We start from the raw sequence: 26,580 nt of genomic DNA, 5'->3' as shown, positions 1-26,580 counted from the left end.
TTAGCTTAAGAAAGTGTCTGGCTGAGGAATGGGGGCACTGATGGAAGACGGTAGAGAGAGAGTACAATCAGCACAATCTGTTCTATATCATAATGCCATCTTTCTCCCGCTTTCTCTCCGTCTCTTGGTGTCGTCGCCTCTCTGCCTTTGCCCCCTTTGCTGCTTTAACTCTCTCTTTCTCTCATCTAACTTACTCTGTTAGTCTGTTTCATCAGTCTGCACTCATCTGCCCTGCTCTCAGCAATATTTTTTGTCGCTCTATGACTTTTCAAGTGGCTGTGTGTGGAGACTGATGGGGGAAGTCTTTGCAGTTGAAACTTTCTTAGAACTGCTAATTCTATAATTAGCAGTACAGCGTGAGCCAGCGCTACAACTTTTCCAAGTAAGCCTTTTTACTGAAGGAATATTTTTGGAGATCTGTGCATTGTTATCCAGCAGGCTGAAGTGATTATCGAAAGTACAGCTTACAAAAGTACACAATGAAAGAGAGTTTAAGAGGAACTTCACTGATTTTACACTTCAAAATCTGCGAACAGGTCTTGGAGAGTTCAAAACATTGAATAAAAGCTTTTGTGGCTCCAGAGGGAGCTGCATTAAATCTGATAAATTGCCTCACTTGAATCAGCGTCAGTTAGGGCTGAATACTACAAACTACTTTGAAAATGAAAAAAAATCTGTGGGTGTGGAGTGAGCCGACCAGACGTCTGTAGCCCGCCGCTCATCTCGCTTTGAGGCTAGAGGCTAAAGGCTACATTAGCCACTTCCAGCATAAAACATGTGAAATCCACCAACAATCAGAATGAGTGGAACAAAAAAAAGATGATATCGTTTTTATTCATCTGCTCTTTCCATGGGGGGTTTAACAGTGTGTTAGTGAGTGCAATGCTTAAAGCTGCTTTAATTCATATTTCATTGTTAACAGTAGATCAGATGACTGCATATGATATCAAAGAGTTTGTACAAAATGGCACACCCACAGAGGATTACCACCCAAATCTGCAATCCCCCTTAGTTCAATTAAATGTTCTAGCATCTATCAGCTCCTTGTTTTGGTTTTGGCAACTTTACTGTTGTCCCGAACCCCAGATTTCTCCTTAAGCGGTGTTTCAGTGTGTCAGTGACATATGAAGGGTTAGTCTTCTACTTATGAACAGGTTGGCACCTTGCATGGTAGCCCCTGTCACCAGTGTATGAATAGTGTGTGAAGGGGTGAATGTGAATGTAGTGTTACAGCGCTTTGAGTGGTTGAAAAGACTCTAAAAGTGCGATACAAGTACTAACCATTTACATCTGGAGAGAGAGACGGCCAAGTTGACACACCACGTCAAAATGTGACCATAAGCTTCAGGAAGGCTGGAAAGAAGGCTTACTGGACATTGAGCTTTATAAATGAGCCGCTCATTTGCTGCTTTGGGTTCAACCATATAAAAGGGCAAAACAGAGCCAGTTGCAGAAGACTGACAAAAAAAAAAAAAGAACTCAACTGTATATCAGGGTAGAAATTGTAGCCAGCCAACATCCATGGCTGTGATGGTCCAAAAATCATTGTATGCTCTACATCTTCATTTTCTTTATTATCATTCATGGTGTTGTCCATCGTAAAGATATTGTCAATACATTGCCCATTTCAGTAGTATCCCAATGCACTTACTGACATTAAAGTGCAGATAATACAACAAACCGCCCTGTGTCAAATGAGTGTAACAGGATGTACTGGGGTCAAAAGTCAAGTCAGCTTTCATGGTTTTGGGCATAAGAATTATATTCCTATAACCTATTTAGCTTGACATTTAAACCACTTTGATTTTTTTGCGACACTGAATGGCTTTGGTCCTAAAATGACGAGAATCCAAGCCTGCTGTATATAACCGCAAAGTTTTGGTGTTCATTGTCAGTGTAATTGGCAGCATGAGCAAACATTTCAGATTGCATGAAATTTTGGATTCTATGGTAGTGTGAAAAATATTGCTTAATGGAGCTTTAATCGCACTCTCCACCTTGGGAGTATGTGTATGTGTGTGTGCAATGGAGTAGGTTGGCCATGTCACTGGCTGTATATCTCTCAGCAGGCAGTGGGAAATGAGGTCTAATCGCAGGGATATTAAAGTCACAATAGACTGCTCCTGCTATTAAGGCCTGTCAGCCCCGGCCTCCTCTCTCACCTTGATATCTCTCAGTCTCTGAATATTTATATGCCGACATCACAGGTTACTTACACACTGCAATATGTGCATTTTTCTCTGTGTATGCGCGCTGGTTCGTCAAGAAATTTATCATCGCTGTAGCCACTCAAGGTCCTTGAATATGTTTCTGTGCACGCGTGTCACTCTCTCCGTGATTACACAGTCCACCTTTATGTCCTCTGATCCTCAGGTGCATTGGGGGCGAGGCTGCTCTCAGGTCAGAACAAGCCTGTCACCATGGATGTGGATGAGGAGGAGAATATGAGTGAGTTGACTTTGATTTTTCTCATCTCAGTCCGAGCAATAGTTACCCTTTACTTTTAAATGTCCGCCTATATTTTTGTTTCCCTACTTTCTGTCTGCCTGCATGTCTTCCCTCGTATGTCCTCATGTCCTTCTCCGATGTGTAATCAGTGTGATCACATTTTGCTCGCTTAAATAACGCTAACATGCAATACAACGCAAACGTATCCAAAATAAATGCCAATCTAACCCATACATTCTAATTATTTTTTTAAAGTGTGTTTGAAAAACAAAAAATTACTGTTTCTATCTGTTGTGTTGCTGATTATATTCTCATTTAGTTTCCCCTCTGTGACCATGATGGGAGCTATCATTTGTCCTTACCTGAACCAAGACACAGTGCAGTGCATACTCACATAAAAACAAGCCACTGATTTTACTGAAACTTTTCAGACAAGATCTAATCATTACATCTGAGAGGCTTCAGGTTATATAACAGATTCCCTCTACCTCCATTACTCTCTTTAGAAAATCCTCTCCACTCCAGTTTATTGAACTTTAATTAGACATTTTGGTTTGAACTCAGTATGGGAGCCTCAGAAGGCACGGAAATGATTGAATTGAATGTGTTTTCCCACTCCTTAGCAATTTTGAGTTCACATTCAAAAGAGAGCTGTCATCCTTGCAGTGCCCTAATCTGAACCATTCTTGTTATAGTGTCATACTCAGTGGTTTTGCTCTGAGGAGACGCACGTTGATATCTTAAAGTAAAAAAAAAAAAAAAACAGTCGCAAAATAGTCTTTGTTGTCTTACAAAGCTTCTGAAGCCTCTTTCTTACATCTTAAGTCAGAAGACATATTTGAAGATAAAACAGTCCAATCTCATACGAGCCCATTTCTTTAATACCAAGGGAACCCCAGAGAGAAACATGAAATAGTTTTTAACTTTCATGTGACAACCTTAGCAGTTCTTAAGATTCTTTAATCACACAAATCAACCTAAATCAAAAGCCCAACAAATAAGTTACATTTAAAATGAAGTCGTAATAAAAGACATTTTTGTCTGCATTTTGTGGCTCATGCAGCCCCGACAGGGGATTTAAGTGCTCAAAGATCCAAGCATATGGGATTGTTTGTCTTTGCATAACTAACGGGTGCTGATTACACAGATTCTGGCATGATAATGACCACAACTGCATGTCTGTGTGCCATAATTAAATGCATGGTATCATGGCTGTCGCTCTACGGCTTTGGTCGTCAAATCAGGTGTTAGGCTCTGGTGTACTAGTGGATATCCATCATCCTGCAAAAAGTTATACTGCTAAAAAATGAGCAACATCGATTTATGCATTTTGGAATGGAGAATGGGAGCTCCAATTTTTTCTGTGTGCCATTAAATTCACTGTATTTGTCTGTGCAGCATGCTAGACTTTTCAGTATGTCATTACATTTTTTTGATTGGCTTGTTGTTCCCTTTACCCCTCAAATACAACTTTTTTTAAGAGAGGCACTAATCGCTAAATGTGTGTATGCAAGTACAGTATATTATGCATTAAATTGAATGGAAATCAAATTTCCATTAGCTGTGAGTTCTATCTATTTCATCCTTTACAGAGAAACATAATAAGCTACATTACTACATGCTTTATAGTTTAAAGTAATTCATGTAGAATGAGAGTCCTCATTTCAACAGTTTTCCACCACAGCTAAAATGATTCAAGTAATGCTGCAGTATCTGTGGTGGTAAAACGTTGTTGGCTGAGATTGTGTCCCACATATTTCACCTATCACTTTTTTGATAGTTGATAGTTTTCCTTGTTTATTTGCAAAACTCGAATACAAATTTGCAGAATGCACGCACACACCAAACACTATTGCATGTTTTCTGAATTGAAGGACATGCAGTTTGTGTTCTTGATCTTAATAAGTGGTTCGTTGTTTTTTTTTCTTGGTTACACATGTCAATTGTCGTATGCAGATGGTAACGGCATGTCAGTACATTTTGCAACCTGAAACACTGTGTTCTCTGACAAGCTCCATGGGGGGAATCTCAGAGGCGCAGGGTCTTATGAATGGCACGTCATTAGAAACAGATTTTGAATTCCGATCTTCCTCATTTTGAATATGACAGTCATTCTTTACAAAATCCTATGTAAAACGGGTAAACAGCATTTTAATCTCCCACCGTGTCACCAGTCAAGCCTTTAGGATCCTACAGTAGATGGAGACTACTCCTTCTGCCTCTGTGATGTATTCTCCTGTTTGCCTGGTCCTCAGCTCCTCCCCCTGCACTCCTCCCCTGCACTCCCCAAACCCGACCTACAGTCCCACTCATGCACACTGCGGCCTCTCTTTCTCTTGAGTACCGCAAGGAGTAACCTATCAAGCCTTTGCTGAAGGATGTTATAAATGAAAATTTTTGCCAATATTCCATCCACTTTGCTAACTGGATTCTGTGATATGTGTTCCCCAGTACAGTATATTTCAGAGCCTGCAGTTTAAAACTGAACACTTAGAATGTAGCTAATTTCTCTGTAGGCACTCAAGCGATTAAAAATTGATAGAGTGGGTGAGGAACAGCTCTGCGTGCGTGTGTGTCTATGTCAAGTTTTGATATGTGTGCTCACATTTGTATGCATTTACATTTGAGACCCATGACACTGTGCAAGTACACAGTAGTTGTTTTACTTGAAAATGTAGTCCTCCTACTTTACCCAGAGAACAGCAAGCTTCCATAACTACAGCTTAAATTATGAAGATAATGTAAGAGCTTAATTTCAACATTAATTACCATATATCCAAAATATAGTCCAAAAAATATACACTACACTGTTTTGAATGATTACCAAGGTACATCTCTAAGAACTTGCTATATCTTTGAGAACAGTAGATGTACTGAGGGTGTTCTACTATTTGTAGTAATGGCAATACTATGTGTTATATGTTCAATCAAATCAAAAGTCAGCCTCTCTTGCTTTGATAAAGGAACACAAATCATTGGTTCAGTTCCAAAGAGTGATAAAGGAATCTATAAATTTTGCATTTACAAGATCCTGCAACGAAGGCGTTGTAAGTTACTCTTTCTGGGCACCGCAGGTTCGAGCAGCACCGATGTTAAGGAAAACCGAAACCTGGACAACGTGTCCTGCAAAGACGGAGTGGGAGTGGCTGAACAGCTCCCCAATGGAAGCGGTCTGGGCAGCCGAAAGCGCCCCCTAGAGGAGGGAAACAATGGACACACACACTCAAAGTTCCGGGCCAAAAAGCGCAAGAAAACCCCAGGGCCAGTCCTGCCCAAGAATGCTCTGATGCAGTTGAACGAAATCAAACCAGGTCTACAGTACAAACTGCTGTCTCAAACAGGACCAGTCCATGCACCAGTTTTTGTCATGACCGTGGAGGTCAATGGACAGATGTTTGAGGGCATGGGCCCAACTAAGAAGAAGGCAAAACTAAATGCAGCTGAGAAAGCACTGCGTTCCTTCGTCCAGTTCCCCAATGCCTCTGAGGCACACCTGGCCATGGGTCGAACACTGACGGTAAACACAGACTTTACATCTGACCAAGCTGACTTCCCAGACATGCTCTTCAATGGCTTTGAGACACCGGCCGCACCTGAAGAATCCTTCTATGTAGGCTCCAATGGTAGCAGCTCCTTAAACTCATTAGGGGAGTACCCACTGCCCACACCACCTGGCAGCAACCTTGTCCAGGCCCCATTGCCCCCTCCATCAGCATTCAGCTCGCCCTCCAGTGGCAAAAACCCAGTCATGATCCTCAATGAGCTCAGGCCAGGCCTCAAATATGACTTTGTCTCAGAGAGCGGGGAGAGTCATGCCAAGAATTTTGTGATGTCAGTAACTGTGGATGCACAGACGTTTGAAGGCTCAGGACGCAACAAGAAGCTGGCTAAAGCCCGGGCAGCGCAGGCCGCCCTGTCAGCTCTCTTCAACATGCAGCTAGACCAGACACCATCCCGGCAACCCATACCAAGAGAGGGATTGCAACTTCACTTACCCCAGGTAAGGTATTCATTTTCTTCATAGATCGTCATGCTTATCTAGAATCTGAACAGATCAGAACAGAAACTCAACCATTTGATTTATTTCATGAATATGTTCAGCAGTTAGGATCCCACCAGACATCAGCCATAATCTTTCTAAGGTTGTAGTGATTTGCAAAGGCTAAAACCATTTTTAAACTTTGGCTGAGTAGTTAAATTTATTTCCATTGTGAAGACACAAGTTTTCAGGTTTACTCAGCATCAAGCAGTTTTAAAGTATGAATTGTTTTGAATGACCGTGTTGTTTTCTAAAGGTTGCAATATTGAGCCACATCATGTACAATATCAAGTTTTTCTCAAATGCTCTTTTCTCAAAAGCTCATAATAACATAGTTCTATTGGCAATAGTTAAAAAAGACTTTGTCCATCAGAGTACCATCACAATTAAAAGAAACCCAATTATACTTTGTTTTGCTTCACAGTTTATGAATATTTTAGATTCATGGCAATACACCCCAAGGGTGCCTTGAAAGAGGAGGACTGATCTGTAGAACATAAGGATATACAGAGCACTTCCTCACATGCTGTCGTACTGTCGAATATTTGTTTTGGAAATGGTTTAATGAATTTGTAGATACAATGCCAGGCTTTTGATTTTAAGGTCAGTATGGGACACATTGAAATAAACTTTCATTTTTAAGAAATTCTAGACACTAAAATATGAATTATTATCAATTCAAAGTTACATTTTTGTATTTTTAATACAACAGTAAGAGAACAGCAGATCAAAAATGTACTTTTTCCAATTTTGAAAAGACTTGGACGGCATATCAGACACATCATTTTCATGACAGAACTGAAATGACTGAACTTGAAATCCCCAAAACTGAGACAGGATTTAGAAGCACATGGAGGTGTACATGTCACACAGATAATCAAGATGCCAGTGCCTGGTACATATTTTGCTTCTCCCCAAGTTATATTCAATTTTTCATCTTGGTTAAGAAGATAGTGAGTCAGTCAACCGTCAGATATTTGACAGAAGATGTAGCCAGAACTAAACATACAAGCATTGTTATTTATCATAATCTGCATGGACCTCCCCTGGATTTGAATTTTGTGTGCACCTGTCAAACTCTGCTGCTCTACGAGGTTATCATTAAAACCTCATTCGCATCAGGTGCGAAGGGACTAAGGGCAGGTGGTTGCTTTTGATGCTACTGTGGAGGTCACTGTCAGAGCCATGCCAGTGTGTGAGGAGAGATAACGCAGTCTGCAAAGCTAATCAGCACAACACACTGTCAACAATCCCCTTCCCAAAGCCTTTTTTTTCTTCTTTACTAACTCTATCCGCTTGTCAACTGATTTATTCGACAAGAACCCCATTTTAACGATAGCGCCCCCAGTAATTGCTCTATTAATTCTCTGTCACTTTGTATTTTATTTCTACAGCCAGTTTCCATCTGGCAATGAACTAATGGGGAAAAATAGTCCACTGCTGTTGTAAAAAAACATGCTAACTTTAGTTCCGCATTCTATAGTTTTTCTCATTCCGAAAGGAGATTTTTTTAGTTTTTTGTCCAAATGATCAGCACCTCCACTTTTTTGGACCCGTAGAGATTAACAATCATTTTTAAACCATAAACGACCTTCTCATTCCAAAGTCAAATGCTCTAGCTACGAGTGGGTGACTCCGAAGTAGCAGGGAAGTAATATTGGACTAATCTCTTTAATTTGTGGTCATCCAGCCGTCATATCTCCACTTGGTTGTCGTCATTTTCCATCACATTAGCAATGGATAAGGAGCCGGCAAGAGGAGGTGGCCGTCCAAGAACAAAAGATGTGTGAAGTTCACTTGAGATTGCCCCAGAGTTTAGACTGGAGTTTTAAAAGCTTGCGGAATGTCGCCGAACACTTTGTTCACATCGGTTGTTCGGGTTTACTTGTTTGATTTTTGCTTTTTATGATTCACCGTCAGAAGGGAAATGTAAATTATAACTGTCATGCCAAACTCAAACAGCATTGCTTGAAAGACGGTTAGGTACACCTCAGGGGGTCAAACCCAGTTTCACTTGCTCTCGTTTCAACGCTCTGACTCTTGTTTCAGAGCTGAATGTGAACACTGTGACAGGTACATGGTGCTCTAGGGGAGGATAACATCAGATGCGCTTTGTAAGCTGACACATCTGACACAAGTTTGTGTTTGCACGTGTATGTGTGTGTGTGTGTGTGTGTGTGTGTGTGTGTGTGTGTGTGTGTGTGTGTGTGTGTGTGATTTCAGGTTCTGGCTGATGCTGTCTCTCGTCTAGTGGTGGATAAGTTCAGTGAGCTGACAGACAACTTCACCTCCCCCCATGCACGACGGAAAGTCCTAGCAGGAGTCGTCATGACAACAGGTAGATTTGGGGGATGAGGCGGTTGGTGGTTTTATGCTGACAAAATACAACACTTGCAGTCAATTTTCAAGCATTATCCGAAGGAAAATTCAGGTTGCGAGGCTCATAGAGACGAGACGACAGTATTCAGATTCAGTTTGCTCAGTGTAATAATGTTTCCTCAGAAATAAATGGCCTTTTGCAACATATGCAGCAGTATTTATGAGTTATATGCAAATAAATATGATGACCTTAGTATTTTAGTATTGTTATAGATTAGACAGCCCAACAGCATGTGGCATAGTTACAGATCTTCTCCAGACATGGTTTATGACGTAAAATACTCACTTTGAAAGATAATTTGTACCTGAATGAAAGAGAAGAGAAAAATCTTAAAGTAACTATTTCATCTTCATTGAAAAATCTGCAATTTATGAATTTGCAAATATTTTTCATAAAACTAAAACTGCTGGAAACCATATTATTCAGTGAAAAGTTCATTCGTTGTGTGTGTGTTCTGGAGGCTGCAAGTTTCCACATCTCACTTGTGTAAGCTGGGTACTGAACCATATTTGGCTTCCAGCCTTTGTGATATCACAAAATCATTTTTGAATTTGAGCACAGGCTAATTTCCCCCTCCAGCACATGAATGTGAAAAGTGTCAAGCTCTGCCCAGTGAGGGTCATACATCTATGTGATAAAAAAAAACACTTTGAGTGGTAAAATATCGGCCAACCATACTGTAAAATACAGTACTGCCAATCTAATCATATAATAAACAGTAGTATAACACAGTGGCCATTTTTGTGCATCTTGTACTGTGACTTTTGATACTTTAAGTGCTAACACAGTTTATTTTTCAAAGCAGAACTTTTTTCTGTCCCATCAGGGCAACACATTAAAACACAATTTAGACCAGTAGCACAGGGTGTGTGTCCATTGCCTAATTTGCCCCCACTAACCCCAACAGGAACAGATGTGAAGGAAGCACAGGTCATTTGTGTCTCCACGGGAACTAAATGTATCAACGGTGAGTACATGAGCGACCGCGGCCTGGCACTCAACGACTGCCACGCTGAGATCATCGCCCGACGCTCGCTCATCAGGTACCTCTACACCGAGCTGGAGTTCTTTCTCAGGTCAGTGGGTGATGTAAAAGTTTTCTTCAAGCACTGTTCAATGGTTTGCTCGGAGTGTTGGGAGGCTGCTTTTATAGATGATCTAATTCAACGTGTTTACTCTGCGCCTTGCTGTGTTTAGGTCTTTTTATTTAAGGCCAGTTAAAGGAGCCATAATGAAAAAGAAATGCAGACAAAAGGTTTTTGCTGTTTGTTAGCCCCGTGTTAAATTTTCCATTTGTCTGTCGCCATAGCAACACCAAGGAGGACCACCAGAAGTCGATATTTGTGCAGTGCGATAAGGGAGGCTACAGGTTAAAGGACAACGTTCAGTTCCACCTCTACATCAGCACCTCGCCCTGTGGAGACGCCAGGATCTTCTCTCCGCACGAGGCCGGGGTGGAAGGTACGGAACAGCCACTCGCTGCGTCACGCCAGCCGCCATCACACCATCTCTCCTCCCCAGCTCAGCCGACGCGCTTTTGATTCGGTCTCTTCTTACTTCACAATTCAGTTTTTTTTTTTTTTTTTTTTATATTTAATTAAATCTTTAAGTTTTCCTCTCCCTTATGCTCGGTTTCATTTAATTAGAATTTTACTCCGATGTCCAAATACGCATTACAGACACATTTAAACAGGCTCTAGTAATTAGAGCTTTTTGTCATTCGCTGTCTGTCTCTATCAGTCTTTCTCCCGCCCAGCCCACCCACACTGTCTGTCTGATTAACCTCCCTCTTACTCTTGTCAAAGTGTTTTCTGTCGCACATGGCAGACTGAATAGAAAACAGCCACATTCAATTAGTCACTGAATAGATGGCGCCTGCTGGTGGAACAGCAGAAAACATTGATAACATAATAATAAATAAAAGGTCGTGATTTTGAGGGAGTCGTTTTTTGCTTTCTTTTCTTGGAATCTGCGTTCTCTGATGTCGAGGAGCTACATTTTAGTAGATATTTGTTTTTACAATCATTTGTTGATTGACACATTTGTCTTGACACAAGGATCTAGTCCGTGCTTTCTCCTACAGTTTTCTGCTTTTATGGAAGTACCTCTCTCTCCTTTTTTTTTTTAAAATTCCTCTCCTCCCGTCCCGCCTCGTGTAGACCAAGGGGACAGACATCCCAACCGGAAAGCACGGGGCCAGTTAAGGACCAAAATTGAGTCGGGCGAGGGCACCATCCCTGTGAGGTCCAGCAACACCATCCAGACCTGGGACGGGGTCCTGCAGGGGGAGAGGTTACTCACCATGTCCTGCAGTGACAAGATCGCAAGGTAATTTGGATGATTATACTTCAACATTTCATCGTTTGTACTTAAATCATATTTAGCCAAATAGTGCACATATTTCATGTTCACTCCTTTTATGAGTTTTATTTACTCGTACAGAGACGACTTGCAGTATATCCTGACTTCGTCATTTCAAGTCTATCATTTTCTTCAGGGAGTGTCAGGGACGGCTGACTTGATGGATCCTCCGTCCCTGGAGCATTTCTGCAGGCAGATCATAGCGTCTTTAGTCTCTGTCCATGTTCAAGGCAACACTGTGCCTCCCATGTGATGAACGAGGAAACTTCTCCATAACTCTTCTCACAAACCCTTTTTCCTCCTCACCCTCTCCTTCCCTCTCTGTCCAGGATCGTAACACCTTGTCCGAGCGCACAGAGTGATTGATCGCCGAGTGTGTATTTGATGAGGGAGACGTAGACTGTGTTGCGATTGCTGTTTTGCGCTGTGCGAGTTTGTGTTGTGAAGTGTTGTTGCCCTTCCAGCATGTCAGTGCTGCTACTAGTAATTCAGATTTTTTTTCTTTTTTGTGGTCATCCAAAGTGGAGCGATCCAAGTCAGTAGAGGGCAAAATAGGGTGGAGGCCGTACATATAGTGATGTGGGTTTTTTTCTGGCCAAGCCAGCATGAGGTAGTTTAAAGTTGACGCCAGTTACAGTTCACACTTCATGTAGACCATCATGAAATTAACCCTTTACGGTTAAGAGAAGGATATATATATATATACACACACTGTTGCCCATAAAGTTGGAATCAAATATTTTTTTACCTCTTCTCAAGAAATGATTGTGACAATGTGATTTATTCCTGATAAATAAAGTGTATATCTTCTCAACTTTACTGATCAAACTCTTCCAAACATATCACAGTGAAACTTAAACCACAATTAACCTTTGCAAACTGTGTATTCAGGCTTTAACAAAATTGGGGGTGTTGAACAATTATTCCAACTTTATGGGCAACAGTGAATATATATATATATATACATATATATATATATAGAAGCGGTGAGGAAAAGACGATGATTGTGACTCTGCCCTCTCATGACGCAGCTATTAGCCAAGTGGGAAATCTGCAGCCCACCTGCTTCTGTCCCTGTGTGAGTGATTGTTAGCCGCGGGGCTGCTATTTAATACAGCAACTGCCTGGCATACTTTGACCATGCTCGTAATGTGCGCTCCTTACACATTGTTTTCTCTCCTCTCATTTTCCTTTGATTACATGCCCAGCCCCACGGCTTCAGCGGGAACAAGCAGTTCCCTCCCTCAGTGTCTGTTGTTCCCAGCTATTTGAATGAGCTCATTAGCCAACAGGCAAAGCTCTTATGGGTTATTTCTCTCTGTTTGTCAAGTTTCCTACTGTCATTATTTCTTTAACACCTGATTATGCGGGCTTTCTGACTTGTTTTGTGTCCTGCTCTCTTGTGTGTGTGTGTGTGTGTGTGTGTGTGTGTGTGCATTTACACAGAGTGATATTGAGTAAGAGGACAACAGTAGAAATACAGAGATGTTTGACGGAAATGAAATTGAATGCTTCTGAAAACATACCTCAAAATACATGTGTGCTTTCTTGTTTTGTGGTTCTTTTAATATACTGTGTGTGTCCATGTGTTTTCAAGTGTGTTTGTGTGATCCTGTTGTTACGTTGAAAAAAACGTGCGTGTTACTGCACTTTGTGCACGGCAGAGAATGCTGAATGTGCGCTGTGCTGCTCGCAGCCATGAATTCGGAGATTTCGTTTCGTCTTCCCACAGTTTCACACACAGTATCACAAAGTCACGCACACACACACACACACACACATGCACAGGGAATATTGCATATGGAAACAATGGTCCGTCTGACTAGCCTGGGGTCTTATTGTATTTTCCTCATTGTTTTGAGTTCATGTTGGTAATTTCACACACTCTTAATCAAGTCCGCCTGAAGTGAAAGGGAGAATGAGAAGCGCTCAGGGGTCCTTAAAGGATAAAGACAAGTGATTATCAATATTTTTTCTTCATATCAACAAATCCCAACAAAATTACAAACTACCAGTATTCCTTGTGTCACTGGGTGCCTTTGTTTTCCAAAAACTATTTAAAAAAAAAAAAAACAGGAGGCACACTGTTGCACTGTTGCCACAATGTTTTCTCCTTTTGTGAACATGGGCATAGTTGTGTTTTTTTTTTTTTTTTTTTTAGTTAATCCCACATACACAGCCCTGTTGCCTACTACTAATATACCAAATATGTGTTAATCCACAGATGAAAATAGTTCCCAACAAATGCACTATTTAGTCCTCATTCGGTGACCATAGCGAAACATGACAGTGCCCAGCTGTTTTAGGAAATAATGTCGCCTCTAAAAACTGAAACGATGTATTTGTGACCTGTTTCTAAAGGTTTATGTTTCAGCTCTGAGTGAGTGTGGGGCTGAGGGCCACAGAGAGTGTAGGGAAAGGTATGTAGGGATTCTAGCTCATTGTTGGTTTTGGACTTTATAAAACCTTAGAGTATAAGTCTTTCATCTATATCTAACTTTGCTCTCTCCCTTCATATACCCTCTCGTTCTCTCTTTCATCTTTCTCCTCTCTGCTTTTTTTTCCCTCACCCCTCACACTCTCCCCCACTGTCTCCTCCCCCTACCCCAATTAGCTTTATTGGCATGAATGTAACAAAGGCAATACCGCCGAAGCATTAAGTAATGATGAGATTGAAAAATGAAAAAAAAAGAAAGGTGCAATTCATAAAGCACCTCCTGTGTGTGTGTGTGTGTGTGTGTGTGTGTGTGTGTGTGTGTGTGTGTGTGTGTGTGTGTGTGTGTGTGTGTGTGTGTGTGTGTGTGTGTCTCCCTCCCTCTCTCAGTGGGGTGGGCAGGCGATGCTTCACAGAGCATGTCAATGGGAAAATGACTGGGGAGAGATGGCTAATGACACAACATAGAAATACACAGAAGTTTGCAGGAGATGAAATTGGATACCCCAGAGTGTACACAACTGTAGGATTGTGGGTGATTGTGTGGTGGATTACAGTGGCCTGTTTTGCACTAATACAGTTTGCTCTCACGGTTGTTTGTGTGCGCGCCTCCACTTACGCACACAACACATTATCATATTTATTTGTACATTCAGTCTCTGAACTTTTCAGTGCTTAAGCAACGTTCTCTCCTTTTCATGTTTGCCAGCACAGTTCTTAGCTTGGAGCCCAGTCTCCAGGCGTGGTTAGGCTGATTACAATCATTTCTACATGTCATTTGTGCTTTTTGAAGCACACTTTCATGGGACAGACGATGAGGAGTTTACAGTTTCTAATTAAAACTAGACTGAAATTGAGATATTGGCAGAAAAGATGGCGTGTGCTGTTGCTCACAGCTTTGTCTGCTGATCGTGGCAGCAGGCTGGTTGTTATGGAATGAAGGTGCGCAACTCATTCGAATGTAAATTGATGTGGTCTGATAGTTATGAATGTGAAGTGAACCCAGGTATTTGGCCCGATGGGACTATTTGACGAACATCTAAATGACGGACAGGAAGTCAGACCTCCCGATGGACGTGTGTGTTTTGAGTTAAAACATTATTTTAAAAGATTTCTCCACAGTCACCACAAAAATGCAGTTAAAACAGCGTATTCCTGACAAATAAGCTCCTGTTCCACATTGACCAATCTTGCGTGTGTTTTCCCTCTGCAGGTGGAATGTGGTGGGCATCCAGGGCTCTCTGATGAGCTACTTCACGGAGCCGATCTACTTCTCCAGCATCATCCTTGGCAGCCTTTACCATGCCGACCACCTCTCCAGGGCCATGTACCAGCGCATCGCAGACATCGAGGACCTGCCCCAGCAGTTCACCCTCAACAGGCCTCTGCTCAGTGGTCAGTGTCTGCTTTAACTCTGGTTTTGAGGGGATCTCCTTGTTAATCATTGCCAGTCACATTCTAGTTGTCTAAACAATCAACGAGAAGGATTGTAATCTAACACATTTTTCCACCTCACTGGTCAGTTCACAGCAGGAAGACGGTTATCTCTGTTCTCCCCTGTTTTCGATCCGAGCTGACATTTACCTCGTTCCTGTGGAATTTGAATAGCTTTATCATTTTTGCGTACATTTTCAGCCTTGACTTGACCTTTTGAAAAGGTCATATAGACCAGGACTCCTGCAGTTCCTCTTTAGTTTTTTTTTCTGACTTTCCATTTTTAGATGTACCATTCAGTCCGTGTCTTCTTATTTTTCAGAGGACTTTGTAAAACAATAGCATGTAAAATTTCCCTGTGAGAAATGTTACATTTTAACACAGTTTATGGTCTTTCATTACCCACCACTGCTCCCTCTCATTTTCATATGAATATCACAAGTCTATAAAACGTAACATACACCTTACAGTTACAGTTACAACAGCCAGGACAAGAGACGCTGCTTAAAGGAGATATATTGTGCTCATTTTCAAGTTCATACTTGAATTTGGGGTCCTAGACTCTCTATTCTTCTCATATTGTGCATACAGACAGCCAGTCAGGCTACTTTTACATTCAAATTCAAACAGGTGAAGCGAGGCTGTGGTCATTGTTTTAGATCTCGGGGGACGACGAGGGGCATCATATCACAGGGCCTGGAGCCTTATGCAGCTCCTCCCGCTCCTCCTCTCGGGTCTAAATTGCGGATAAAGGAGATAATAGCACGGGGTTATTAACCTTTTCCGCTTTAGAGAGTTTTTAGCGGTGAAGCACTGTGGCGTTAGAGCAGTGAGGATTTCATCCCCTTTAAATCATCTTCTGCCACAAGTGCTGCCAAATGGAACCAAGGAGCTTAATACACACACACACACACACACAGAGCAAGGCACGGAGATTTATGGCATCCATATATCTCCCATTTATGCTTCAGATACAATGGAGGCCGATGCCCCATAGTGTGCTGGAAGAGCACAGACTTTGACCTCAGAGTCCCCCTCCGTGGATGGTATTTTGTCTCCGCTCGCTATGGACAACAAAAAAAAAAAACAAGGAACAAACTTGCTGTTTCAAGATATTAGAGCTGTGGGAGCAGCTGTCATTTAAAAGAATGGGCTTCCAGGTTTGGATGCCTCATCCATTGTTTAATACATCCATGCAGTGGTGCAGCAGGGGGATCACTCCTGTGGGTCTCCCACAGAAGCTTTGGAGGAAGTGGAAGGAAAATAATTATCTTATTACTGGCACAGTCCTTTTTCTGCTTGAATGCTTGAAGTCATTTTTTACCTTTTTTTTTATGTTTTTTTAATGCTTCTTCCAAAACCTCGTGAGCTAAGGAAACTGTCTTGTTTTCATCTTTGTGACAAGGCATTTTCTTGGTAATCCACTGAGTTTCTTATGTTTTGTTTAGCTGAGGAGGTGGCAGAAATTTCCCAACCCATGAAAGAACTCTTAATCCCGAAGTTTATCTGAAAATCGTACAATCATTCGACTGAGTGATTCATGGTTTTCTTTGGCCAGCGACGATATTCGGCTTGGTGTGCTGCTCACTTTCTGGCCCCCGTTGTCTTTGATCCCAGGTATAAGTAACGCAGAGGCGAGGCAGCCAGGCAAGGCACCCAACTTCAGTGTGAACTGGACGGTGGGCGACCAGGCTCTGGAGGTGATCAACGCAACCACAGGCAAGGACGACATGGGTCGCGCCTCACGTCTCTGCAAGCACGCCCTCTACAGCCGCTGGGTGCGCCTACACTCCAAGGTAGATACGCCGCGCCCAGTTATTTTTTGGAAGCACTTCGGTCCGTGCCATAACGTAGCTCGTTAGGCAGTCCTCTTCGCCTGTGGTGTGGGCGGCCTTTTGTTTCTGTTGTTTTGGTCACATTTTACTGGTTCATCGTGCAGTCGGGTTACTTCTGGTCTCTTTCTCTCTCCCTTTCAGCTGTCATCCATCTTATTGATCAAGATGCTGAAGCCCAGCTCCTACCATGAAGCCAAGCAGGCAGCCACAGAGTACCACTCTGCCAAGCAGGCGCTCATTAAGGCCTTCCACAAGGCCGGCCTGGGGGCCTGGGTCAAAAAACCCATTGAGCAAGACCAGTTCACCCTCAGCTCCTGAGGGAGTCAAGGGACCAAGGGATTCCTAAACCCCCAACTCCTTCCCCCCTGACCCAGGCCTGAAAGCAAGAGCGCCCCCTATTAACAACCAGCCCACAGAGACACTTACCTCCGTCCCATGTGTCGGTACGCAAATAAGCGTTCGCACTTTGACAGCCCATCCATAGCTCATCATTGTCATTCCTCAGACGACCTCAGCCTCATCGTCTTTTCTCATCATCTTGACTTTTTACTTTTTCATTTTAATAGATGGTGTTTTTTCATCTACTTGTTTTCTGTTTTAAAACTGGAATCCATGTTTGTTTTTTCTTTCTGTTTTTTACACCACTCAGTTTTTTATGTGTCCCAGAGAAATTGTGTTTTTATGCCATAGATGTGGAAGTTAAAATTATATGGTTTTGTGTATTTTTCTTGATCGATGAGTGCAGTCCAGTTTAGGGTGAAGTGTAGCCTAGAAACACAGGATCGTTGTTCACTAAAACCAATGTGTATGGACCTAAAAAAAAAAAAAAAAAAGATATACTTGCTAAAATTAATAACTATGAATACGTTTAATTTAAAGATGCATAAATCTTCAGGATGTAAATCTAGTACTTAAAAGAAAGAGAACATAAATAGCTATATAACATTTAACGTGTGTGATTTGGTCCGTTCCTTAGATGAGACTACATGTTCTTAGCCGCTGTATTAAAGATGGAAATGTTACAAAATATCGTGGTCCTGTTTGATTCCCTGACTGGAAAAAACACACAGCCCAGGCGTCCTGTTGATTTTCTTTCTGTCTTGCTCATTCATTCACGCACATGTTCTGTAAGTTATTTTATGTCAATCTCATCACATATTTGAACCAATCAGGGGGGGGGGCGGGGGGTCAGGTTGAAAGCATCGTACCCCCCAACCTCCCCCTCCTCCCCCATCCGTCCCCTCCCCTCCCGACTCCTCCCCTCGCCTGGGTCTTGGGACAAGCTTTGGGAGGTGCTGCACGTTGTATTTTTCCTCGATCTAAGCCATGGCTTTGCATGGGAACTGAACTGGGAGGCCTACAGAGCGGAAAACGCGGTGGAGAGCGTCCTTCAGTGAATGATTTTTGAATGAATGCCAGCATCTTCCTCCACAGGCAGCTTTGAATCTTTGTCTCTATTTTCTAGATTTCTTGTGATTGTCTGTTTTTGTTTCGGGGGGGGGGGGGGGGACTGTTTTGTTTTGTTGTTGTTTTTCTCGATTGATTGAAGATTGGGCATTTGAGGATGGGTAATGATACTGCAGTGAAAATATAGTGATAGCATAAACAGACCTCTCAGATCTTGTAACTATGTAACTTTGTGGCAGGGATCCGTGCTAGCTGTCAGTTGAACTGTTAATAGAAGGCATGGTCTTTGTACTGTAATGCTTGATGCCACATTATGCCAGTCTGCAGTGATAGTCTCAAATGAAAACATGTTGTAATCTCTCCACATAATTCTCCTTGGAAGCACCAAGAGGAACAGCGAAGTAACATGCAGTCCCTCGTGTGAACAGACTCACAAGTCGTATGCTAATATCTGATCAGCTCCACCGGTTGGATCCAACCGAGCGTGTCACAGTGTGATGTCATCGCCGTCGTCGTCTCTTCTGCATCGACAGAAACACGTTAGCCGCGTAGTTCAAGAAGACCTTTGTGATCCGACCTGCCACCTTTACACCCTGAGTGCATAAATGTCCTCGTTGTTCTGAAGGTGTAAATGAGGACATATTTCCATAAGTAACTGCAGTGAATTCCTATTCCCAGCTGTAGGAAATGTATGTGTGTGTGTGTGTGTGTGTGTGCGTGCGTGCAATCTATGTGTGTGTTCAAACGTCTTCAAGCATACTCTGTGGAATCTTCACCAAAGATGATGATGTCCATGTGTGTTCCTGCCCTAGTATTTTAAGGATTGTTTTTTTTTTTTTTTAAATATCTCACTTTTTTTTCTTTTGGAATCAACCCTTTACTATTTGCTTTTTGTATATCCACTGAACAATGTACTTTTGATTTGTACAAAAACTGTATTCATTCAGTATTGGGGAAACTGAATTGTCAGGCCTCTTTAGTGCATCTGTAGCTGTAAGTGGCCACGTGTTTATTGTGACCTGCAATCATTATTGCTGCAGTATAATAGCTCCGTGTATATAAGGAATGACAAAAATGACGAGTTCTGTTCCCTGTACAATCAGTTCATCCCATCCTAAGAACTGTTCTGACTCTCTTTGACTTCCCTCTCGCTGGGATTGTGAAGATGTTAATGTTCCCAAGTATTAGTGGTTCTCTGTGACTCACTGGGCACCATAAAGCATGGCACTAACACTGCCGGGGTTAGCAGGCTTCATTCCCATTGTAGCCACCGATGTTTAAAAAAAAAAAAATATGCACTGTAAGGTGCCTCAGCTAAAAGTGGCATCCACCAGCTGGCACGTGTGATGTCATATATGTACCTTTTTTACTTATATTTGGTTGTTTTATGAGTCAGTGTTAGAAAAGCAGGAAAAGAGAATCTCCCAGAGCTGAAGGTAGAAACCTTGAAATTTGGTTTAAAAAAAAAAAACAACAAAAAAAATCACAGAAACTCTGTGATCCAGCGCCCCGACAAGTAGACCCAGATCAGAGTCACAAGCAATACTCCTGATGTCTCCTTTAACATCAGCCCGTCACAAACAGGAGTCTGAATGAGGTTTCCCTCCCCCTCTGCTCCTCCAGTCTTTGTTCTTCTCCTCTTCTATTCTCGTTTTTGTATATCTCCCCTGTAAAGACTGCCTGCTTCTAGACTTTTCTTTTCTTTTGACTGCACTAAAGATGTCAACTGATGATGTCATGATATGAAACCGTCCCCGTTTATGGATTGGATGGTAACTATCACAGCAAGAACTGAACTGCTTCTGCTTAACCCTTTGTGAACCCTCGATGATGGTCGGTGCCCCCGGCCCATCCCCGCTCCCCGCAGCTGCGTATGTTGTGGGTTTTTCTTTTTTGTTTCTTTTTTTTTTTTTTTTGGTGGGGAGGGGTGTGGGGGGGTTAGTCCACCGAGGGTTTGAGAGCAACCGCTCCCCGTTGTCCCTTTCTCCAATTGTCCGATGTGTGAAAAACCTCCACTGACAAAATCCACAACCTTGCATGTCCTACCAACACTGAAGCTGCACCTAGCATGATGACAAACTTTTAAAGGACTCAAGTAGAGAAAAAAAAATTAAAAAATGCTAAAGATAAATATATAACATGAACAAAAAAGAATAAAAGAGTTCTTAGTTTACTTTTGCACATGGTTGGGATTCTTTCTTGTCAGTGCGTCTGTCTCTGTGTGTCTGCTCTGCAACATTAGAAGGAACACGTACAGGAGAGAGAAACTCTGCCTCATGTAAGATGCTTTAAGTCAAACTGCTGGATATCAGCGGTCCACATGTCTCAACTGTGTGTTGTTTGCACTGAACGAAAAGCATGTGAGTGAAATAAATTGCATCATCATCGCGATGCTTTTGGGCGATGATGTAAGCGGATGCCCTCAGTGGAGGAGAAAGATACTTAGATCTTGTAAAAATATACAACTCCTGCATTCTAAATCATTCCTAAATAAATGTATGGAAGTATCATCCGCAAAATGCACCTCAAATAGAGATGCATTTGTCTTCTATCAACGCTTAAGCAGTATTTTACTGATGTAGCAGGCTGAGGTGTTCTCACTGTTTCCTCTATAACTAGGTAGTTTAATCTAAGTGGCTCCTAACAAAGTGGTCAGGCCCCTTCAAAAAGGGTTACAAGATAATGATGGATGAGATGACTGATGATGAATGAAAGGGAGTTTGCTACACAATTTTGTATTAATTTTTTTCACCTCTTTGGGCCTTGAACATTTATTTAATCAAAACCAGACATATTACTTTTTTGGAAGGGAGCCACTGGTTTATTTTCTACCAAATTGTTGTATTTTGTAGCTTATCTTATCCTATATTATAGTTTATCCTATAGCTTGTGTTTTTTTTTAATGTAAAATCTTCATCCAAAAACTACTACCAACTTTAGCTGACAGATAAATGAAGTGGTGTAAAAAGAGGAATAGTTGGAGTATAAAGTAGCATAAATACTTGTGCCAAATGCCTCTAAATCTTACTTACAGTGATTGACTTTCCACCACCTTATGGATGCATACCCACAGAACAGAATGAACTTTAAAGGGAACGATAATCAGCAACAGTGTGGGTTGTACGTAAAGGTAAGACAAGTAATAGGGCTTTAATAAACAGTAATCGTGTATGTGTTTTGGCAGAAAACCTTCTCGGAGCATTTTGAAAATACCTACCGTGATGGAAGAAGTACTCTTAGATTTTACTTAAGTTAAAGTAACAATAGTGCAGTGTAGAAATACTTACAGTTACAGATGAAAGTCTTACATCCGAGATCTGACTCAAGTAAAAGTCAGTAAGTACATAAGTAAACATTGGGCATAATGGTCCCTTTCAAAGCATTCTAATGTGTATATATATATATATATATATACCATATTATTTGATTTAATGTTACAGCTGATGGTGGGGTTCATTATAACAGTCAGATGGTTGAATATATAACAATCACATTGTTAAATGTTAAACATTATTAATCAGCTACACAAATAATCACAGTGAAATCTATATCATGAATGTATTTCGAGTAGTTGTCAAACTCCATGTTCAGTAGAGAAGCTTGTTCACAGACACAAGCTGCAAACGTGCGATGTCAGTCAGACTCAAGGTGAGGCAGGATTAGTCAGACGGAAGCGTCTCGTGCATTTTACTGCTGGTTTTAATCTGCAGCTCACACAGGGAGTGCAGTCATGTCACCAGGTTTTCTGTGTGTGTGTGTGTGTTTGTGTGTGTGTGTGTGTGTTAACTGTACATTTACGTTCTGATTGTCTGACACTTAATAAAAAAGAAAAAAATGAGATGTGATGACCAGCACATTTATAATATCAAAATCCTCAATTCTTTGTTACTTTGTGCTTTAAAACATGACCTGACCACCAGCCTTCAAGCAATCCTCAAATTCAGTCAGTGAAGTGAGAGAAGAAGTCTGGAATTTTGAACAGGAAAAGGTAAAAATCATGGAGAGCATCCATTCAACAGAGAATATTTTCCAACATGCCAGTGTGTTTGTGTCTGCTCTGAATCCAGCACACCCTGCCATCCCATCATTAATAAATCACACGTTAAGTTTGCTTTGAACACAAAGCCCTTGTGCTCATAACTCAACCACTTGACATGACGAAGGCTCATGAAGAGAAAAAGGTTTAAACAGTAATAAAAGGCAGCGAGCGCTGCTCAGACCAAAACACTTTAGAAACTCTCTGGTCTTCAATAATTCAAAACCCATCTGCTGAGTCTTTACAGCTGCGCGGCTGTTTACACAAACATTAATATTAGCACATCTACCAGGGTACAAGTGCTACATTTTACACCGTATCCCGTTTACAATAGCCAGCAGCCATGCACAGCAAAATGCCTCAGCTAAAGTATTCATGTCAAATAATTCATCGGCTTGTAATGATGTGCTTGATATTAGCTAGGTGGAGTTAAAACCACAGGAAAACATTTAAGTCAATGTGTGAAACAACTTCCTTGAATCAGAATCCTGATGATGTACAAAAGTGGTAAAAAAAAATGACTTCCTAATTCTATTACTGAACCCTGGTTTTACCCGATGAACGCAGTTGACTGTACAGTTTCGTGGCTTATCTGTGATGCTGTACTTTAAATATTTCAATAAATATTTAAAGCATTCACATGTTTTACTAGATGCATCCCAACAGATTTCTATAATTTGACTCCAGTTCTCTGTAAACAAAATCGTCATGCTAAAATCTGAGTTCAACAGGAACCGTATCCAGTACAAATGTGGAGCTGAAACATACACATGCACATACATATAAATACGTAGAGTGCTCTGTAGACAGTAGAGGATGGTGAGGCTGCCCGGCCCTCTGGTGCAGTATGAGTGTGAGAGCGAGGGCAGCAGCTTGTGCCCCTGAGAGAAATGACAAATCATTAGCTTTGGTCCAGGGGTAAATGGGAGCCACACTCTTTCAAGGCCTGCATTTCCATTTCAATTTTCTGCTCAACAGAGTTGATGTATGTGGCGAATCACATGGCAAGACCGCTCACCACCTCGGCCGGCTCCAGCCTCCTGTTATTCACTGGTTAGAATTCCTCTGTGACCTTGTGTGTGTGTGTGTCTGTGTGTGCGTGTGTGATAGCGTCAAACCCATTGTCACTGAGTCCGAGGCAAAGGGACAAGTGAACAGAGTTTCTAGGTAGAAGTGTGTCTATAAGCGGAAAAATAAAGTCAGCATTTCCATTGAGGCGTTAACATGTTTCATAATATAATATCCCCTGGGCTGCACTGGCAGACTGCAGTGAGGTACAATGATGGAGAACTTGTAGAAAGTTTTAGCTGTAAACTCTTGTTTGGTAGTAAAGTTTGGTTATGAAAAAAAAACATTAAAAGTTCGTAATAAAATAGGAAAATGCTTGAAAAATGATGGCAAATAATGTAAGTGGAACGCAGACGGATGCTTCCTGCTGCAAAGTGAGAGAGGAGCATAATGAGCAGCAGCAGGACAGACTGCAAAAGATTCAGGCCTGAGGTCCCAACTATCATATCAGCATAAGACAGAATTTTTTTAAAGACAGGTTATTCTCCTTTAGTGCAGCGGGCAGTTACATTTTAATAATCTGTGATTTCCAAACATTTGGTCATCACAAGAAAAAGCAAATTTTTACATTACATTACATTAAGACCGTTGATCCAGTGGCATGTTTGCTTTATGCAGTATGTTCATAAGCGGCTGGGTCACAAAAATAAACTATTTAATTCAGGGTCACGGTTTGTATTTGCTGTCAGTTTCCATTAGGTGCTTTGTGAAAAATGAAAAATGTATTACTATTGTGCTATTGATTTGTTGAGGAATGTTGCACTTTTGCACCATGAACCTGTTTGTGTTGTGAATTTTTTATTTCATTTACTATTGACAACACTCAATGAATACAAGAATATTGAGAAAGACAGAGAAAAGTTAGGCCAAAATGTTGATGTTTTAAAAAGTCCAAAAGAAGATATGAAAAATAATTGTGGCTTTCATTTGGGAAACTAATGAGTTTCAGAGAATTAAGTCCCACTCCCTCTGTATGTGTTTTAGCTTCTCTGCTCTTTGTTTTTGGCCGTTGGGATGGCCATGTGTGCCTGTTTGTGTATGTGTGTGAGTCTGCGAACCATTTGTTGAGCGAACTCGTAGCACAGCCTAACTGACCCGAATAATGAGTCAGAGCTGCTGCTCAGCGACAGACTCAGCTAAGTTACTGAGCTAACACAAACGCACAAAAGCTAAAAAAGGCTGTCAGACAGTGGATGTGTACAGGAGGAATGGGAGGGGAGACACAACACAATTGTTTTGGTTTGAAATGCGGAAAATGCGAAATGCCACAAAACTTCTGTCTTTTCAAAGGCCAGTGACTTTGTTTCTAGAATAGCATACCCTCCTGTTGTAGTTGTAGTTATCTAGCTACCTCAGCATAACTGAGAGCAGATCCTTAAATTGGTAGTGGCTCAATTCCGTGTGATCTGAGCCAATAATACTGGACTTTAATCTTGTACCAACTGAGTTTTCAAAATCCGCTCACAAGCAGACACCCCACAGTGTAAATTAATTGACTCAACAACCGCAGTCAGCTGGTAATTGTTAGACCATCTCTTCGGCACCGAGTTCATCCTGATACAATGTAATTTACTTTGAGGTAATGCTAAGTGTCGCTGTGTGTGTGAGAGGAGTGTAGATAGGCTAAGTATAGAGAAGAAAGTGTCAAGAGGAGACGCCGATTGAGCTTATCTGTGAGCTCAGGCCTTCCTTTGTCAGAACAGCTCCTTTCTGATGAAGACTCTTTGAACCTGACAGAATAATTAAAAAGGAAGGAGGCGGAAAAGCTGACATTTGCGTTTTGACCTTTTTGATTTACGTGGCGAAAATTGCTCCCAGTTTCCTCCAGAACACACTATAAAATCAGTCTGCCTTTGCATGTGTGTGTGTGTGAGGAGTGTGTGCGTGTCTGTGTGCATTTAAGTTTGCATATGTATAGGTGTACATAATGGATCTATATACGAACGGGCAATGTGTATTTATGAGTGTGTGGGAAGAATAAAATAATATATTTATGGCATATTACCTGGCCAACTCTTCATTAAGGAGCTGTTTTCCAGTAAGCGGCTCTATTTGAATAGCTAAATTGTCCAAGCACTGTGCAAACAAGGACTAATAGCCCAGTGCCCTTGTCACCGCCAAAGTCAAACTGAAGAACCTTGGACCTGTGTGTGTGTATGTGTGAGTGCGTTTGACAGCATTGTTCACAATATTTCTGTATATTTTCTTTGTTTATAAAATGCCACTTTGGTGTGACTTCATGTAGTAAATTAGTTAAAGGACAACTTCTGTACATCAGAGCCATCCATGTTACTCCTAGTCCAGTTACAGCGTCTGTGAGTTAGTTGTACTAGCAGGCATCTTCCCTTTTCTTTGGGCTACATGGGAACCTAATCTGTCTCAGTCATTGCTATGGGAGGACCTGCAGACGTCACCTCAGATAGCTGTTGTTTGCAGCTGCACCACCAATCAAGCTAAACAGAATTTATAGAAGGAAGGAAGGAAAGGAAGGAAGGAAAGGAAGGAGGGAAGGTAGAGAAATAGTGCGGCACAGTACCACAATGGGTCAATTTTGCGTTTGTAGGATTCAACAAACCACATGCAACTGGTCAAGTAGTGAGCTCTTAGAGGTGCTGGGAGGTGGATTTTTCTCACAGCTGGACAGAGCAGGGCTACCCCTTTGCCCTGTTTCCAGTCTTCATGCTAAGCTAAGATAACCATCTCCTGGCTGGAGCTTCGTATTTAGCACAGTGGCACAAGAGTGGTATCGACCTTCTCATCAAACTCTCTGCAAGAAAGCAAGCAAGCTTATTTCCCAAAATGTCAAACTAGTCCTTTAAGATTCACACATCTTCATGGATTTTATTTTCACTTGTTAAATAAGACAAATTAAAACATCCACATTATATGAGTTAGCCTCAGTTCCTTCTCGCTGCGATGAACACATCTTAAACTTGCACATAAAGTCAGACCTTGTGAGACAGCACATCCTTTTGTCACACTGTCCTTCAGCATGTGTGTGTGTGTGTGTGTGTGTGTGTGTCTGTGAAGAAATGCTATCTGAAATTTGACGCTGGCATCCTGAGTCATTTATTCAAGGTTAGGACTGAACACAGGGAGAAAAGGATTTCATAGGAAAACAATGAGACCTCTTTGGCT

The 26,580-nt window shown here is 41.6% G+C and overlaps 1 protein-coding gene across 3 annotated transcripts in view; it reads left to right on the top strand.

The window, feature by feature from the left end:
• Nucleotides 1-17,940, top strand: part of adarb1b (adenosine deaminase RNA specific B1b) — a 103,245-nt gene extending 85,305 nt beyond the window's left edge. For 2 of the 3 annotated variants that reach the window (XM_070838246.1, XM_070838245.1), the window contains 9 exons: nt 2,374-2,448; nt 5,523-6,448; nt 8,711-8,825; nt 9,775-9,943; nt 10,177-10,328; nt 11,027-11,195; nt 14,876-15,057; nt 16,714-16,892; nt 17,073-17,940. In XM_070838246.1, coding sequence (XP_070694347.1) covers nt 2,421-2,448; nt 5,523-6,448; nt 8,711-8,825; nt 9,775-9,943; nt 10,177-10,328; nt 11,027-11,195; nt 14,876-15,057; nt 16,714-16,892; nt 17,073-17,249 — 2,097 coding nt within the window. In that variant the 5' untranslated portion in view covers nt 2,374-2,420 and the 3' untranslated portion in view covers nt 17,250-17,940. Of the gene's footprint in view, nt 1-2,373; nt 2,449-5,334; nt 6,449-8,710; nt 8,826-9,774; nt 9,944-10,176; nt 10,329-11,026; nt 11,196-14,875; nt 15,058-16,713; nt 16,893-17,072 lie in introns of those variants that run through there. The other variant, XM_070838244.1, reaches the window with a different exon arrangement.
• Nucleotides 17,941-26,580: the final 8,640 nt, after the last annotated feature.

Source organism: Pempheris klunzingeri, chromosome 10 (assembly GCF_042242105.1).
Source record: "Pempheris klunzingeri isolate RE-2024b chromosome 10, fPemKlu1.hap1, whole genome shotgun sequence".
Lineage (NCBI taxonomy): Eukaryota > Metazoa > Chordata > Actinopteri > Acropomatiformes > Pempheridae > Pempheris > Pempheris klunzingeri.
Note: the sequence above shows the minus strand (reverse complement) of the source record. Positions and strands in the feature narration are given on the sequence as shown.